Below are 18,301 nucleotides of genomic sequence, written 5' to 3'. Positions count from 1 at the left end.
GCTGTCACTTTTGTTTTACTATGTACCGCATATACTCGAATATAAACTGGGATTTTTTGGCCCAAAAAATAGGGGTCCCAATTTATATACAGGCCAGCACCCAGTCCACATCCACCCTCCTCCCAGCCTTACTGCAGGCCTCCGCTGGGCAACTAGGCACTGCACCCTCTCCCACCTCCATGCCCTCTCCATCGTACCTCCTCTGCCGCTGGAATCCCTGGTGGTCCAGAGGTGTAGAGAGCAGGAACTAGCTTTCCACACTCCTGCCCCGCTGCTAAACAGGTTGGTTGCTGTTGCAAGTTCTGCCTTCAGCGTTTTGGCGCTGCTGGTCAGTGCTAAGCGGCTTCCTGAATGGCTCCCACGAATTCTCGAGAGCCATTCAGGAAGCCGCTTAGTGCCAACCAGCAGCGCCAAAGCGCGCTCCTGCTCGGTACCAGTCAGCAGCAAAGCCGGAACTCACAGTAGTGACCAACCGGGTTAGCAGTGGGGCAGGAGCACAGAAAGCTCGCTTCTGCCTGCTACACCTCTGGATCACCAGGGATTCCATCGGCAGAAGAGGTACGATGGACAGGGCAGGAAGGGAGAACAGGGTGGAGAGCCTGGGAGGGAGGGAAGGGGGCTGTGTGCAGTGCCTGGCAGGGAGGGGGATGGGTGCAGAGCTTGATAGAGGAGGGAAGGAAGGGAGCTGGGTGCAGAGCCTGACAGGGAAGGGAGGAGGCGCTGGGTAGAGATCCTGGCAGGGCACTTGAATATTAAGCCACCCAACTTATATTCGAGTCAACCATTTTTCCTCCCTTTTCGGGGGGAAAAATGGGGGTTTCAACTTATATTCAGATTGACTTATATTCGAGTATATACAGTAAGTAGGGAGGAAGGCAGAAGCAAGGACAAAGTTGAGCAAGAGAGCAATGAAAAACATGCTGGTCCAAGATCAAAGGGATTTCTGTGCAAAGCCACCTATCTAAAAATCAAACATGGACCAGATAAGGAAATAAATGATTGCAAAGGCAGCGTCAGTGCTGCCTTTCGGTTCTGCTGTGCTTCGTAACCAACTCTCAAAGATTTTAAGTTAAAGTTTATTGAATAGCCTGCATTTTATTGCGCTTTGCAAACGGGGCAGTCGGCAATTTGCTACAATGCCAACCCGTTATATTAGACACAACTGAAAGAGTAGCTTTATAACTCTGCTGGCAGCATTGTTGAGTTTAGCATTTTGGCGGCAACCGATTGGTGTTCATCTTTGACTCACTATGGTGCTCATGTTAAAAAAAAAAAAAAAAAGAAAAACATCCAAAAAGTGGCATAAAGGGGCAGATGGATGTTCATCTCGCCAAATCTTTCCAATCAAAATGTATTTTGTAGCTGGATTTCTACGGTGGTTGTCTGCAGTACATCTAAATCTGAAGGGGGCATGTTGGAGGCGTGACTTGGGACAGGACTAGGGGGTGGGGTTATGCTATGGACATTTTTCTGCAATAAACAAACATTTTAGAAAATGTCCAGGGCACAGTTTGAACATCTGGGGCTAGACCTGCCTGTTTTGACAACGAATAAGTGCAAAAAGGTGGCCAAACTGATCAGATGACCACTGAAGGGATGACCCCCCCCCTCCCCACTCCCACAGTGGTTAATGACTTACTCCCACCTCCCAAAGATGTAAATGAATCAGCAGATATCTGAAGCTATAATATAGGCAGGTGTTAAGAGTCAGTCCTAGTAGGGCAGCAAGCAGGTTCCTGGATCCAGGAACGGTGTAGTGAACTATAGAGAAGGGGACTCAGACCCATTTCTAACTCTAACCACTACACTTATGGTGGAATATGTGAGCTTTCCAAACCCCACCCTAATCTCAAAGTACCTACATATAAGTGACACACGCAGGCATAAGGTCATTGCTATGGTATACAGTTGAGTCCAGTAGGGAGTCCACTGTAAGGGAGTTATGGTGAGATGTGTCCCTGGGTCTTTTTATGTGAAGTTCACTGCAGTGCTCCCTAGGGTGCCCCACTGTCTTTTTAGACACCGGTAGGTGTTGTAAGTTTAAGTGCACTCCCATTTAAGCCACATTTTGGGGGGGGCCCAAAAATGCGTGCACCTATATCCACCCTGATAAGCCCAAATATCCACCCTGAATCCACCCATGCCTACTTTGTGGTAGATGCCTGCCAAGTTAGGCACCTACCAGATAATACATTTTTTTAATGCTTTAAAAATTTTTTTAAATGGCACTTTCAATTATCAGAACTGATTAAGCTAATTAAGTTAGGCGCCTAGATGTGCTAGGTGCGCCGATCTAGGCACCAAACCCTAGGCATCTTTTATAGAATCGGGACATAAGTGTACATGTGCGTTTATGGGGAGGGGGGGGTTTCATGGCTGCGCACTACTGGCAACGTTAGCGCATGACCATTGATATTAAAAAAAAAATACAAAAATCTCATTTTTTACAGCTGCAATAAGAGCACAGGAAAACATGTGAAAAAGGACATGCTAAGGCAGGGCTGACAAAGTCCGGTCCTCGAGATCTACTGGCAGGCCAGGTTTTCTGGATATCCACATTGAATATGCATGAAAGAGATTGGCCTTCACTGCCTTCTTGGTATGCAAATCTCTCTCTCACGCATGTTCATTGTGGATATTTAGAAAACCTGGCCTGCCATTAGATCTCGAGGACCGGACTTGGGAAGCCCTGAGCTAACGCAACTTTTAACCGCAGCTTAGTTAAAGTGTCCCTAAACTAACCCCCTCTTCTACAAAGCTGCGCAGCAACAGCCCCGAAGCCCTTTAAATCTCTATGGGCTTTGGGGCCGTTACCGCGTGGCTTTGTAGAAAAGGGGGTAAATATTATGGTCAATAGTTTGTTTTAGACATTGCACTGATATTTTATTTTTAAGTAAAATTTGTAAAAGTTTTTTTAAGGACCCTGTGACATGTTGAATTTGCATAGACTACGGTATTATAAACTATTAGAAAAATTATGATGAAACCAATATCTAACTAACAAAAAAACTAACAAACAAACTAACAAAAATTAACTAACAAAAAAACTGAGGGTACACTGGGTTTGATGTCCCATTTTATTTATAAGTTAATTTGCTCCTTATAAATATCGGTCAAACTTATTTCTTTTTTTTGAAGGTTTGGAGTTCAAGTTCGATACTTACATATCAGTTTCTGATTGCATTGAAAACACTGCCACTATTTTATCATGTTTAGAAAGAGGCACCTTTTTGGACCTTCCATGCAGACACCCTCTTATAAAATTACCCTCTGAACAATATCTCACAGCACTATTTTAAAAGGAAAGAATTTCAATTAAGGTACCTCCGCCAGCGACCAGTATCATTTATTGTGATGCTGCAAATTTTTTAGCTAATACTGAACAACAGGGAACTCAACAGTCAACCGCAGGACGCTGTGTTTCAAATGCTTCCAGATATTCCAGAACAGCAGGGAAACAGCTGGCTTAGCGATTTTTTATTAGTGTATCCTGTCACCTTATGGTAGTATGAGGACTGCAGCGATCTTGAATTTATAGCTCTTTAGAGCACCACAAAGGTCACACACTTTGTCAAGAGAATATACTCTAGGACTGGTAAATATGAGTCAACAAATATATCCATATATAAATATTTAAACAGTCTTTTTGCACACACATTATTCACATTAAGTTCTAGAAGTGTTCCTATAGTGTATTTTAAACTATTTTACTTCTGGCACACTAAACAGAGAAAATGTTTTTCGCAGCACATTAGAATTAATTGTAGAATTGCAAAACCAACAAAAAAATTAAATTTTGACATTTATTTATTTAAAGTTCTTTAAACTATGTATGGGTAATTGTAACAACGGTGAAACTAAAGAATTGCTAATCAATGCGAAAGAAGTGCTTGTTTTTGAGTGCAAATTAACTCAAAACGCAGCTCGATAGTCAACAAGCAAACATGCATTTCATCATCCACCATCTGCAGTTGCTCTCTTTTTTTTTCGATTTAATTTCTGTCAGAGCTGAAAATCCAAGTTTGCAAAGATAAGAAGATCCAAACAGTAACAAAGCCTCGATTGCTTTGTTGCTCAACTTAGGGCAAGTAATCAACAAACAATGTTAAGTAAGGTGAAGCTTTAGGCTACCTAGCTGGTAATAATGAAGAAAATCCACTAATTACCCAGAACATTTAGGTATGAAATCGTCAAAAGACAGCATGCAAACCTAAAGGGCATTCAACTTTTTTTTAATGCTCAGAAAACCTATAATAGGCTACCACACACACTGACAGTAGCCTACACATTACTGATTTTCAAAAATATTTTTGGAAGCGGATGTGATATTGCTTTTACTCCTGATTTGTCTTTACCTTCAAACTTTAGACCTATTGTGCTTATAAAGTATGGAGCTCATAATCAAAAGAAAAAAACGTCTAAAAAGTGGCCTAAATGGCTACTTGGACGTTCAAAAAGCCTGATTGTCCAAGTACCCATAATCAAAGCTGGTTTTAGACGTATCTAAAACCAGCTTAGGCCTTTCCCCTGCCTCTAAACGCACAGAGAGAAAATAGGCGTTTTTAGAGGAGGGAAAAGGGCGGGCGGTGGACGGGAGGTGGGCCGACCTACACCTAGGCGTGCAGCAGGTATAACCAAAACTTTAGGCAGGTTGCCTAGTCGGCACTTATACGTTCTGACTTAGACAAAGTCAAAACAGGTATAAGTGCCGAAAAGGGGCCGCTGAGCCGATCGTGGCTGGCGCGATCAGTTCAGCGGCCCAGCAACCTACCCCCCCTCCCCACCCCACCACAACCATCGTGGCAGGAGAGATGCCTCATCTCCCATACCGCGATGCGATCACCCCTCTACCCGAACTGCCGCGACCCTTGGGGGTTCGGGGGTGCCGCGGGGCAAGAGGGCTTGGACTCCCTCTTGCCCCGATGTCGTGGGGGGGATTCTGTAACCGGTGTTGTTTTTGACAGACACCGGTTACAGAATCCAGCTTTTAGGCGAAGGACTGGCTCCTCCTTCGCCTAAAAGCTCTTGTTTTGGACGTTTGGGGCTTAGGCTTTTTTTTGGTTGATTATAGGGTATAAGTTTAGACGTAGTGGTGGTCTGGGCGTTTAAACAGCTGAATGTAGAGGAAGGCCATTATCAAAAAAAACCTCCTTTTGGACGTTTTTTTTGATAATGGACGTTTTCCCTGCTTCTACTTTCAACGTTTAAGGCCTTAGGCCAAAAGGGGACTTGGACGTTTTTTTTTTATTATGCCCCTCCACGTCTTTTTGAGTAGGATGCTGGAAACTCTAGTTCATAGACAACTATCTTCTTTCACAGAAAAATTTCCCTGTTCTCAGTTCGGATTCTGTGCTAAACACAGTCCTGAGCTGTTGCTACTGACAACCAAAGTTAGACATATGTTAAGTCAAGGGCAACAGGCTATATTCTACTTTGACATATCTGCTGCTTTTGATTCAGTCAATCACCTTTTCAAGTTGACCAAACTACGGGCTCCTTTTTCCTAAACGGTGCTAGAGGTTTTTAGTGCGGGCCAGTGAGGTAAATGCTCGCGGTCATAGAATAGGTGTGGTTGATTTAGGCATCTGATATGGGCACCATCAAATTAAGCAAGTGAAAAGCTGGCCTAATGGAGCGGTGCCTATGTCTAGGATGCTCAGTCACCGCTAGGCGTGATTCTATAATCAGCAAGGGTTCTTTTGACTGACAACTGCACCAAGCGGAACCATTTATAGAATCTGGCCCATAATGCCTCTGAACATCCAGGTTAGCAGCAGTTATTCAGATGTCAGGTGCTGTTATTCTCTTAAGTTGTTGTTGTTGTTTTTTTATATTGACCTGAGAAGGTTTTTAACTCTCTACAAATATTTACAAATGCATATTAGTCCAATTCAAAGATAGTACTTGCTTATTTATCTGGATTTCCATATATTTAAGTGGATTAAAATAGAATTATTTCAATCTCTAAGTGTGATTTTGCATCAGTTATGGCATTCCAGCTCTTACTATAGCTTCTAGAAAACTAAATTAAATGTAAATTGTCTTGTATCAGACAAAAATTAATAAATATTTATTAGCCTCTCTGAATCGTAGCAAGAAGCATGCATTATCTTTTTTTTTTTTTTTTAAATAAATCTAGTAAGCACAATCAGGGGGTAAATTTATATCAGGATGCCAATGTAAAATGCTCAAAAAATGCCTCTTGCACTAATTTGCGGCTGCCCCAAAGCTGTGAACATGTGCGTATACTCTATGCATGCATTTATGTATTTTACATAATGCGCATGCATTCTGAAACACTGCCCAAACTATGCACCCTGAAATGGTCATGCACAGTATCATAAACTTATGCTTCATCTTGCAATCTGCATATACCCATTTACAATTTTATGTTAGAAAAATTTATAAAATTACCCCCAGTTAAGTACCACCTACATACAAAATATACATACCATCATGCTCTAATTGTTATCTCTTACTAACATATAATTTCGAAGTAAACTCATAGCCCATATAACCTGTTCTATATAAAATAGCCTAGAAAAAGTGTTCTTTCATAGAATGGAGGACATGCCAATATAATTTATAGTTTGACATGTTTACAAATTATATATTTCAATCATATTTATCTGTGTAATAACTCAACACCTGGAGGATGCATTATAATTTACATTGAGGGGTGAAATGTCCTCACAATTCATCAACGGCAAAAGCACTTGAACTCTATCAAACAAATACACTCTACACTGCATTAAGATAAATTACATATACTGTATTACAAACATACCTGTTTCTTCATCTATGCTAAATCTTCCAAGGCCACTCCCATCCCTGATTGAGTACTGAATCTCTCCATCTCTTCCGGTGTCTTCATCACTTGCTGCAATTTGTAGTACACTTGTGCCAATACGTGAATTTTCCTTAACCGATCCAATCATTGCAAAGTCAGGAAAATATGGCACGTGGAGATTTTCATTAACGTCCACCACTTCAACCTCCACAAATGACACTGAAGAGAGCGAAACCGGGCGTCCTTTGTCTTTAGCACGCACAGTTAAGTTGTAGAATTGTTGTTTCTCGTAATCTAGTTCTTTGTTCAAACGTATTGCACCACTAGCTTTGTCTATTTCAAACTTTCCATTGTAATCATTTATCAATGAATACCGTACTTGCCCTCCCAATCCAAGATCTGGATCTTGGGTTTCAAGCCAAGCTATTACAGTACCAACTGGAAGATCTTCAAGGACCTTCGCACTATAGCTAGATGGTATAAAAACTGGAGAGCAATCATTAACGTCATCTAAAAAAATATTCAAAGTGACAACTGAAAACTGCTGATGGCCATTTTCTGCTCTGTCCCTGGCTTCAATTTTTAAAGTGTAATTTGATTTTAATTCCCTATCCAACTGGTCAGCTACATTAACTACTCCACTAGTGCTATTAATTGTAAATTGCTTTGTATCTGTCAAAAGTGAATAAATTATTTCACCATTTAGTCCAAGATCCTTATCTCGGGCTTCAACTTGGATTATCTCTGTACCAACACTACTACTTTCCAAAATGCTAACTGAATAACTTTCTTGGAGAAACACAGGCTTATTATCATTAGCATCATCTACATTGATAGTCAACAACCTCCAAGATGATTTCTGAGGAGTACCTAAGTCATATATTGTGATATTAAGGAAATACATGTCAGTCTTTTCCCGGTCCATTGGCATGAGGACTTTAAGCAGGCCTGTTTCCATTTCTATATTAAAGCAGCTATCCACATTGCCATCAGAGATTGTATACAGAACCTTCCCATTGAACCCGGAATCTGTATCATAGGCCTTAATTCTAAGGATAATAGCACCAACAGGAGCATCTTCTCTAATGGTCACATCAGATGGAAATGACTTGTCAAAGTGTGGAGCCTGCCTATTCACAGAATAAAAATCAAGAAAGCCATCTTCTACATTCAACCTAACATTTGCTTTTGCCTTCTTTAGCAACTTCTCAGCTAATTTCTGCGCAACTCTGGTTTCCCTACAGCTAAAGCTTTTAGATGACACTTTTCCAGGTATAACTGATATGTTAACAAACATGGGATCAGCAAAGTTTTCTCCATCTGTAGCTGTTATTTGAAGGACAAAGCTGCTACTTTTCAAACTGGAATTGATCAAGGACTTTTTAAGCTGCAGGACACCAGATTCTGGATTTAAATAAAAAAATCCAAGCTCATTTCCAAAGATTATATTATATTTTACTAGTTCTAATTCATCGATATCGATTGCAGAAACAGCTGTAATGTGTCCGCCAACTGGAAAGTCATAAGAAATTATTCCTTGACAGGACACTTTTTCAAACAAGGGTTTGTTGTCATTGATATTTCCTATGTGTACAGTAACATTAACCTCACTCTCATGACGATATGGTGATCCCCAGTCTGAAGCTCTTACAATAAATCTGTAGCTCTCTGGAGAAGACTCAAAATCTAATACTTCAGATGTTGTAATCATGCCAGTAAACTGGTTTATGCTAAATGGCAATGAATTAAGACTAGCAATACTATATGTTATGTATCCGTTTTCTCCCCTATCTTTATCCACTGCTGAGACAGATAAAATGCTAGATCCTATAGGTACACTTTCATTGACAAATGACTCATAGGAAAGCTGTGTGAACTCTGGAGTATGATCGTTAGAGTCCTCTAATTGGACATGGACTCTGGCTTTCAGATCAGTTCCACTCTGTGCAACTTCTAGTTCGTAGTGTTCTTTCTCGATGATATCCAAATGACGTGCAGTGACGATTAGCCCTGTTCTAAGATTAATTTTAAAGCAACCAGAATCCTCACTGTACGTTAGTTTGTATTCCACATTTTCTGGCTCAGGTTTTAATTTAACGATAGCGACGACAACTCCAGGAGGGGAAAATTCGTCAACTGTGACCTCGTACAATTCATTTTCAAATTTTGGGTGGGTAATTCCTTTCATGGGATTGGCAATGTGCACTATTTTCACCGCAGAAAACTTCTGAGGTGATCCTTTGTCTTTTGCTTGAAGAGTAAGATTGTAACCATAAGAGAAGCTACTCCAGTCAATTGGTTTCCTCTCTTTGATTTTATATTCGTTAATCCATTTACCATCCTTTTCCAGGAAAAACTGTTCTAAAGGATCCCCTGCCACAATTGAAACGGACTCAATCTCTCCATTGGCCCCCTCATCATCATCATCCACAGTAACAATGGCATATGTAGGATCCTTGTCCAATACAAAGGGGATATGAGTAACTACATTGAGAGTTGGGGCATTTTCATTTATACGTTCAATATGAACATAAAGCTTTGCAGTACTGCTAACACCATTGTTTCCATAAAGCTTCATTCCACGGTCAACAGCAAGAATTTCCAGATCATATCTATTCTTCTCATCATAGTTCAAACGCCCACTTAAGGAGACAACACCACTCGTTGGATGAACTGAAAAAAGATCCACTTTGTTTTTAAAATAGTAATAAAATTCACCATTAGAACCGATATCTGCATCGGTGGCAGTGACCTGGGTGATACTAGTTCTTAAGGGAGTGCTTTCCGCTATTGTTACAGAATATGTTGTTGGAGAAAACAAGGGTCTCAAGTCATTCATATCCAAAACCTGTATGTTTACTTTCGTCCATGCTTCTAGGTCTTCTCCTCTGACAGAGGCTTTTATTATTAATAAATAGTTATCCTGAATTTCTCTGTTTAATATGGCGGAATTTCCACCTTTAGTTCTTATTCTGAGAAAACAAAAGTCTCCAATTACAACTTCCTCGGCTTTGAAAAAGCCTTCTTCATCTCCAGACACTATCCTGTATTTGACATCCCATGAAATATCTGCCAAGGCAACGCCTATTTTACTTTGACTATTAAGATAGGTCCGTGCCGCAGAGTTCTCGTACACCGTTGCATTGTAGGCAGAATAAGTGAAGTGGAAACTAGAAGACAACGCCCCTTGTAGACCCTGGCAGAAGCTGGTAAAAATCTTCAGAATCAAAAGGGTAAGGCAAGAAAGAGACAGCTGTGTGTCTGCCCAGCAGCCCATATTTACAGCCATTCCATCATTCTTCTAGCCTGAAAAATAAGACAGAAAATAAAATTAGGAGCCATAAGAAAACAAAGACGCCATGACCTCCCCTTAGCATCTCCCCAAGATTTTGATATTAAAACTCAACGATCACGATTACCCTACCATCATCACTCCCAAAACAATCATGTTATAAATAAGTACTCTTTTGTGTATTGTATGTGTAAACCACCGAGTTAAAAGGTACCAAAAGTGGGGTTGCATATAACAGAGATAAAGGCTATAAAAGTTTAGAGTAAATTTCAGCAACTTTCATTTTTTTAAAGTTTTATATATTATATGGTCAGTAGAATGGAATTATGAGATGATTGTTCTATGAGAGTTTGTGTGGCTGTTACAACCTGTTTTGCTTTGACTGTAGCTGCTCATTGCATCCTCTTAGAACAGGGGTGTCAAATGTCAGTCCTCGAGGACCGCAATCCAGTCGGGTTTTCAGGATTTCCCCAATGAATATGCATGAGATTTATTAGCATACATCATTGCATGCAAATAAATCTCATGCATATTCATTGGGAAAATCCTGAAAACCCGACTGGATTGCGGCTCTCGAGGACCGACATTTGACACCCCGTCTTAGATGATGCGACACTAGGCAACTACCTAGTTTGCCTATTGGTCAAGCTAGCCCTGCCACCCAGTATTTAAAGTTCCCTTTCTCGAAAGTCTGTCATATTCCCTCCATCTTCTGTAAAATTTGCATAACACAATCAAAGCCTTTTCAAAAGAAAAATGTCATTTCAACCGTATAAATGGGATTTTTGATGACAGTTTCATATCAGCAACATGGACACTTTTATAATAGTGTGGGTTTAGGAAGCATTCTCGAGGCGGGCTACATTAGTGGAGAAAATGTCACAATGTCATTTTAAGTAATTAACACACAGGGCTCCTTTTACTAAGGTGTGCTAGCATTTTTAGCGCACGCAGGAAATGACCGCGCGCTACGCTTCTAGAACTAACGCCAACTCGATGCTGGCGTTAAAGTCTAGTGCGCGCTATTCCACGTGTTAAAGCCCTAACGCAGCTTAGTAAAAGGAGCCCACAGTTTTTCCACTTAAAACAATTACTCAAATGAAAGACAGCACAAATCTGTACAGGTATTTTCGTGGACAATAATCATAAAAAAGCACGGACGCATGTTTTCTTTGACTATTTTAGCAAGCCTGAAGGGTAAAATGTACCCACTGAAATTGCAATAGTGATTTATCTATGCAGGAAAAATCCCATGCTGCAGACTAACTCAGGACCTCTGTTAAAGCTACAAAGTACATGAAGGACACCGGTAAGCAATCATCTTTGGGAGACATAACACCTTTAACCAAGAAAACAGCAAAGGCAAATAAAAGAATGAAAACAGAGCAGATAAGCGGCAAAGATGAACTGAACTGCAAACACTGGAAAAAAATAAGGAGAGATTAAAATCAGATCTAGTTTGAGGCAGAAGAGGAAGAACGGAGGTAAAGGGTTTTCTATACAAAAGGGCAACAGATGGGAACACCACTGAGAGGCTGATTTTCAAAAGCTGGGTTCTAAAGCCCACAACACAGAATCCCACAGCGCGACAACACCGCCCCAAAATTGTTCAGGGATGCTCGAAGGAAATCAGTATGCCTACGATATGCACCGTGGCATAGCGAGGGTGAGAGGCGGCTGGGGAGGTCGGGCCCCTCCCCCACCCTCTTCTCCACTCCCAAGCCATCTGTTCCTTCCCCGCCCCCTCCTGCCGTGTGCACCCCTTCCCTTCCTCTGTACCTCTTTAACATTTGCGGCGCGAGCAAACCCAACCTGCTGCTTGCGCCAGCGCTTCCTAAAGAGACTAGTTGAATGAAGAAAGTAGGAATCTTGCATTGTCACTGGCTAAAAAAACCTCCTACTTGAGCAAAGTAGGAATCTTGCATTTCCAACAATTAAGTGTGTGTGTGTGGGGGGGGTTATTATTTTTATGCATGTTCCATTTTATACATTGTATTTTTTTATATGTTATATATACTGTACTCGTATATTATAACTTTGCTCAAGCAAGAGGTTTTTTAGCCGATGAGGTGGTTTCCCTCTCTAGTATGTTATTTTAGTCCAGTACTCACAAAATATGGGAATCTGAGGCTTTTTTTTCTCCTTTAAATCAATTAATTTAAATGATCACAGTGGAGTTCACAGTTCTCTCTTCATTCTGGTCAGGACTGAACACGTTAAAACTATAAATAATTATTTGACAAGAGGGGTATATTTGGTGAATGTAGATGTTCTCTCTTTAACCTGTAATACTATTGAATGAAAGAATCATCTCTCTCCCACAAGTTATAAAGAGCAACTAAAAAAAACCAAAATTATTATAAGGGAATATATATAGAAAAAGATTCTGAAAAGATGAGTTTGCATACAAAATGATTACGTATTGGACTGTTAAAAATAATTTAGCAAGAACTTTAATCATATTTTTAAAAGATTTCATAACACTACGGCAGGGGTGTCCAACCTTTTGGCTTCACTGGCCGAAAAAAATGTTTCTGGGGCCGCACAAACTTTCAAACGCTGCAGCAAGACAGAGGAGGGAGCCGGCAAGATGGTAAACACCCGGGGGAAGCAGAGGAAAACACTGCATCGCCCTCGACCGGGGCCGCACAAAATACTTCACGGGGCCGCAGGCGGTCCTTGGGCCGCAGGTTGGACATCCCTGCACTACGGAGTCCTTTTACTAAGGCACGCGTGCTAAATGCTAATGTGTCCATTATACTCTATGGATGTGTTTAGTGCGCCTTAGTAAAAGGACCCCTAAGATGGGATGAGAGGACTTTGGATGGACCAGTAACTGAGAGTAACCCTTTGAGTTTTCAACACCAGAAGGGCAAGTATTTCTAAGTTTCTTTTTTCCTTTCCTGGCAGATTAATCACTAAGTCAATTTTTTTTTTTTTTTTTTTTGCCACAGTGTGTAAAGTGACTGTAGAGGAATGATCAGGGATGTCTGCTGTCACCTATTTTGTTAGCGCTGGCAATAAAACGCCTAGCCTGTAAACCTAGGATAATACGTTGGTTTGGAGATGTCCAGATTATCCGTTTAAATATCAGGCTTGCTTTGTTTGCTAATGACATGCTTTTTCATTTAAGAGTAAACAAAAAAAAAAACCCGATGCATTTATAGCACTGACAATGGAAACTGTGAATGTTGGCCGTTCTTCAGGGTATCAAATTAATTCTGAAAAGTCAGGCGTGCCACCTATAAATTATAAAACAAAAGGGAAGAGAAAAAGTGACTTTCCCTTTAAGGAAACATGCCAAATGCTTGTGCCAACAGGACACGTATACATGTACATAAGCACTGTTCTCCCAAGGACCTTTTGAATGGGTCTAACTTAGCAGATAATTTGATAATACTATGCAGTATTCACACACACATACACACAAACCCCGCCCCAATGCTCTTTCACCCAGTTGACAAAGATTTCTGGGGAGACCATTCAGTGGCGTAGCCCTCTTCTCTGCCCCACCTTCACATGCTCCTTTCCCACCCCCTCCTGCCACACCTCACTTTCTAGAAACGGGCCGAGGAAGTGACGTCAGAGGAAGAGCAGATGCTGGCATGACAACAGGTTGGGGGTTGCTGCTCACGCCAGGAATGTTACAGAGGTACGGGGAAGGGAAGCGGCGCAGTGGGGGGCGGGGCAGAGGATGGGTGCCTGAGACCTCATCAAGACAGTGCATGGGGCAGACTGCACCCCCCCCCTCACCCACTGAATATGCATTGAGAATTATGTTGTAAAGAAAGAAATAGATATGTACATCGCTAATGGGGCAGAATAATTCCCTGTACGTCCTTAAGTACATAAGAATTGCCGCTGCTGGGTCAGTCCAGTGGTCCGTCGTGCCCAGCAGACCGCTTATGCGGCGGCCCTTAGATCAAAGACCAGTGCCCTACCTGAGACTAGCCTTACCTGCGTACGTTCTGGTTCAGCGGGAACTTGTCTAACTGTCGAATCCCTGGAGGATGTTTTCCCCTATAACAGCCTCCAGAAGAGCGTGACGGCTTTCCACCACTCTCTGGGTGAAGAACTTCCTTACGTTTGCGTGGAATCTATCCCCTTTTAACTTTAGCGAGTGCCCTCTCGTTCTCTCCACCTCAGAGAGGGTGAACAATCTCTCTTTCTCTACTAAGTCTGTTCCCTTTAAGATCTTGAATGTTTCGATCATGTCCCCTCTCAGTTTCCTCTTTTCATTGTGTACTTTAAGGCCCCGAGTCTATAAATGGCACCTAAAATGTAGGCGCTAAGGAGCGTATGTGTCAACCCTTTTTATAATCACTAATTCTTATTATGTTTTTCCTTCCTTATGCTAAAGTTCCTGTAAACCGTGCCGAGCTCTATCTTTATGGAGAGGATGCGGTATATAAACTTAAGGTTTAGTTTAGCTTAGTTTTATTCTTATTTCAAGATGCATATCTTAACATCAAAACACCTCCTTTCCCAAAGCCAGTAAAATCTTCTCAACCGCTTTTATGAAGCAACCCTATCCCTGATGTCATATCCCCCTCTCTTCCCTTTCTTTTAAATTTTGTTTTTAACAATGTATTTATCGACCTTTCCTTTCCCTTATTACCCTCAAATTCATGTAAGTTCTTGTTTATCGTCTCTTTAATGTTCACTCCTCCCCCATATATATATATACAATTACTATTTTATTTTTTATTTTATTTCTTTTTAGCTTTGTAACCTGGCCAGATACATGTTGATGGTCGGTATATTAAAAATAATAAAACTTGAAACTTATTTATGTGTCATTTCTAGAATCCTATCTAGCAGCTCCCAAGGCGGTCTTAGGTGCCAGTAGACATTGAAACCTTAGATGCACCCTATTCATGCCAGGGTTTTCTTGGTCTAAATCAGTGTTCTTCAACCACCGGTCCATGGACCAGTGCCGGTCCACAGAAATTTCCTGCCGGTCCACAGGGCCAGCACGTGCATCAGGCCCAAAACAGTGTTCTTCAACCGCAGGTCCACGGTGCGATCAATGCGGCGTTATCTTCGAGCCAGCTCCCTCTTCCTAACTGATTCAGTGCACAAAGCCACCGGCAGTGACTCCTACGGGCATCCTGCGCCTGAATCGGAAGCCTTCTCTCTAACGATGCAACGTCAGAGGGAAGGCTTCCAGATGAGGCACAGGACGTGCAAGGTGCAATTAGTACTATTATGGGGGCGGGGTCTGGGGTGGAGATTGGGTAGAAATGGGCGGGGTCTGGCCCACGACTTAGCCCAGTGTTCTTCAACCGCCGGTCCACGGACCAATGCCGGTCCACAGAATAATTCTTTTATTTCTGCCGGTCTATAGGTGTAAAAAGGTTAAAAAAACACTGGTCTAAATAAGTGTGCCTATGTCAAAACACACCCATAATCTGCCTTTTAAATGTAAAACACACCCATGATCCATCCTGTAACCATGCCTACTTTCTTGGAATATACATCTACTGTACCATCTACTTAATTGTGATTTAATTGCAATTTTCAATCAATAGCATCGATTTAGGCTTTTTAAACAATTATAATTAAGTTAGGTATCTAGATTGGCTAGCCACTCAAATTTAGGCATCATGGCCTAAGTGTATTGATGCAGCTCTAGAGCAATGAATATTTATGGGGGAGGGGGGTTGCTCACACTGAGCATCGAGCTGAGAGGTTCAAATCCTACAGCAACTCCTTATGATTTTAGGCAAGTCACTTAACCTTTCATTGTATCCGGTACCAACAGATTGTGAGCCCTTCAAGGTCAGGGAAATACCTAGGGTACCTTTAATGTAACTCACCTTGAGCTTCTACTGAAAAAGGTGAAAGCTAAATCCAAATAAATAAATAAATGCTGTACATCTGATAGGCCAAATACTGTGGTTTACAGTAGAGAATGACATGGGGACAAATTTGTCCCCGTCCCCGCGAGTTTTGTAGCTGTCCCATTCTTGTAAGCTCTGCCTTAACTGCAAAAGCCTTGAACACTTATGATTTTAAAGGGTCTGAAGCTTGTGCAGATGAGGACGGAGCTTAGGCATTGGTGGAATGAGGCATTATGACATCACAATCTGAGCTCTAGAACAGTGTTTTTCAACCTTTTTACACCTCTGGACCGGCAGAAATAAAAGAATTATTCTGTGGACCGGCATCGGTCCGTGGATCGGTGGTTAAGTCGTGGGCCAGACCCCGCCCATCTCTACCCAATCTCCACCCCAGACCCCGCCCCCATAATAGTACTAATTGCACGTCCCGTGCCTCATCTGGAAGCTTTCCCTCTGACATTGCGACGTCAGAAAGAAGGCTTCCGGTTCAGGCGCAGGATGCCCGTAAGAGCCACTGCCCGTGGCTTTGTGCACTGAATCAGTGAGGAAGAGAGAGCTGGCTCGAAGATAACGCTGCATCGATCGCACCGTGGATCGGCGGTTGAAGAACACTGTTTTGGGCCTGATGCACGTGCTGGCCCTGTGGACCGGCAGGAAATTTCTGTGGACTGGCACCAGTCCACGGACCGGTGGTTGATGAACACTGCTCTAAAATGTTGTCACTTATGATTTTAAAGTGTTTGAGGCTTGTGTACATGAGGACAGAGCTTAGGCATTGGTGGAATGAGGCATTATGACATCACAATCTGAGCTCTAGAATATTGCAACTTATGATTTTAAAGTGTTTGAGGCTTGTGCAGAAGAGGACAGAGCTTGCAGGAATGGGGCAGGGGCAGGAAATGAACTTGCCAGGATGGGAAAATGAGTTCCCACAGGGGCGAGGAAAAATTTTCTCTGTGTCATTCTCTAGTTTACAGAATCCAAATTTTCACTCTCCTCCCCATACAAGGTCCTAATATCTGATGGCCTAACAGACAAAATAAACTTAAAGATGTACTCATCACTGTAAAAGAATGACAGACCTGAAGCAGTTTTTAGTGGCTCAGAACTAACGTAGTTCCCTCCAAACTGTGGCCATAAGCATATAGAAGATGGAAAAAAAAAAAAAAAAGCAAGCCCTTTTATTTGCAAGGAAGGAAAATGGGGCAGCAGTAAAGAGGGAGGATGGGGAGGGACCTGGCACAACCAAGTGTACCTCCTAAAGTAGGCACCACTTAGCCTAAACACCCCCAGCTCAAAGAAATCAAGAAACTCAGAACAGGAGTAAATTATCTAAGAAGACCAGGAGCTTGTGAGAGACCATCAATCCACCTGCTGGAGATAGAGAATACTGGCTAACCAAAGAGTATGTCATCCTATGTGACGGAGCTTAATTTAATGCTCTCTATCTCCACAAGTTTCTGGATTCATCTGCTGCTGATGACAAGGCAACTATATTACAATCAGGCTATGCATTTGCCTCTTCTTCCTAATGTATTACCTTTCTGATTATTTTAGAAGAGCAGTACTAGCCTACAGTCTCTACAGGTGGCTATATCTCTAGGACAGAAAACCACTTTAACCTGGGATACAAGTGAAACAGCCTAAGATTTATAAATCTGTAATGCTAACTGCTAACTCTCCTGGCTGAGTTATGGCCTTTGTACCTTTAAAGTGTCTGAATGTGTTTTCTGTGAAAAACACGGCCAACGATCTTCTTAAGTGTTTAGTACATTGGGACTATAATCTAGAGCAGGGGTAGGCAATTCCGGTCCTCGAGAGCCACAGGTAGGTCAGGTTTTTCAGGATATCCACAATGAATATGTATGAGATGGATTTGCATGTACTGCCTCCTTGAGATGCAAATCTGTCTCATGCATATTTATTGTGGATATCCTGAAAACCTGACCTGCCTGTGGCTCTCGAGGACCGGAATTGCCTACCTCTGATGCAGAGTATGGTATTAAAGAAGGGGGTGCGAACCTTAGAACACCCATCAGTTGGCACATACCTCCCTCCCCACCAGCAGACCTGCTGTGTCCTCAAAATGTTCAGCTGGCTAGAGCCACACATACAGATACTAGCAGCAGACTCTTTGTCAATTTTCAGTAAAGCCTGCCCTACTTCTGCCTTCCTTACCTCACCGCAGGATTTGGTGACTGGAAGAGCAATAACATAAGGTATCACAGCTCAATTTTGGATACCAATAGACTAGATCAAATTTCAGTATTTATTCCAAGGAATAAAGATGAAACATTAGTCCAAAACTGAGTTTTAATTATATACATTGTTCTATGAAACATTACTCTTTCATAAGAGTGCAAGTACTAGGGGAGA

The 18,301-nt window shown here is 41.8% G+C and overlaps 1 protein-coding gene across 7 annotated transcripts in view; it reads right to left on the bottom strand.

Annotated features, from left to right (window-relative positions):
• The window catches only part of FAT3 (FAT atypical cadherin 3), a 669,400-nt gene that overhangs the window by 505,060 nt on the left and 146,039 nt on the right, over positions 1–18,301 (bottom strand). For all 7 annotated transcript variants that reach the window (XM_033948992.1, XM_033948995.1, XM_033948996.1 and 4 more), the window contains exon 2: positions 6,788–10,096. In XM_033948992.1, coding sequence (XP_033804883.1) covers positions 6,788–10,079 — 3,292 coding nt within the window. In that variant the 5' untranslated portion in view covers positions 10,080–10,096. The remainder of the gene's footprint in view (positions 1–6,787; positions 10,097–18,301) is intronic.

The sequence above is a fragment of the Geotrypetes seraphini genome, chromosome 6 (genome assembly GCF_902459505.1).
Source record: "Geotrypetes seraphini chromosome 6, aGeoSer1.1, whole genome shotgun sequence".
In the NCBI taxonomy this organism is placed as follows: Eukaryota; Metazoa; Chordata; class Amphibia; order Gymnophiona; family Dermophiidae; genus Geotrypetes; species Geotrypetes seraphini.
Note: the sequence above shows the minus strand (reverse complement) of the source record. Positions and strands in the feature narration are given on the sequence as shown.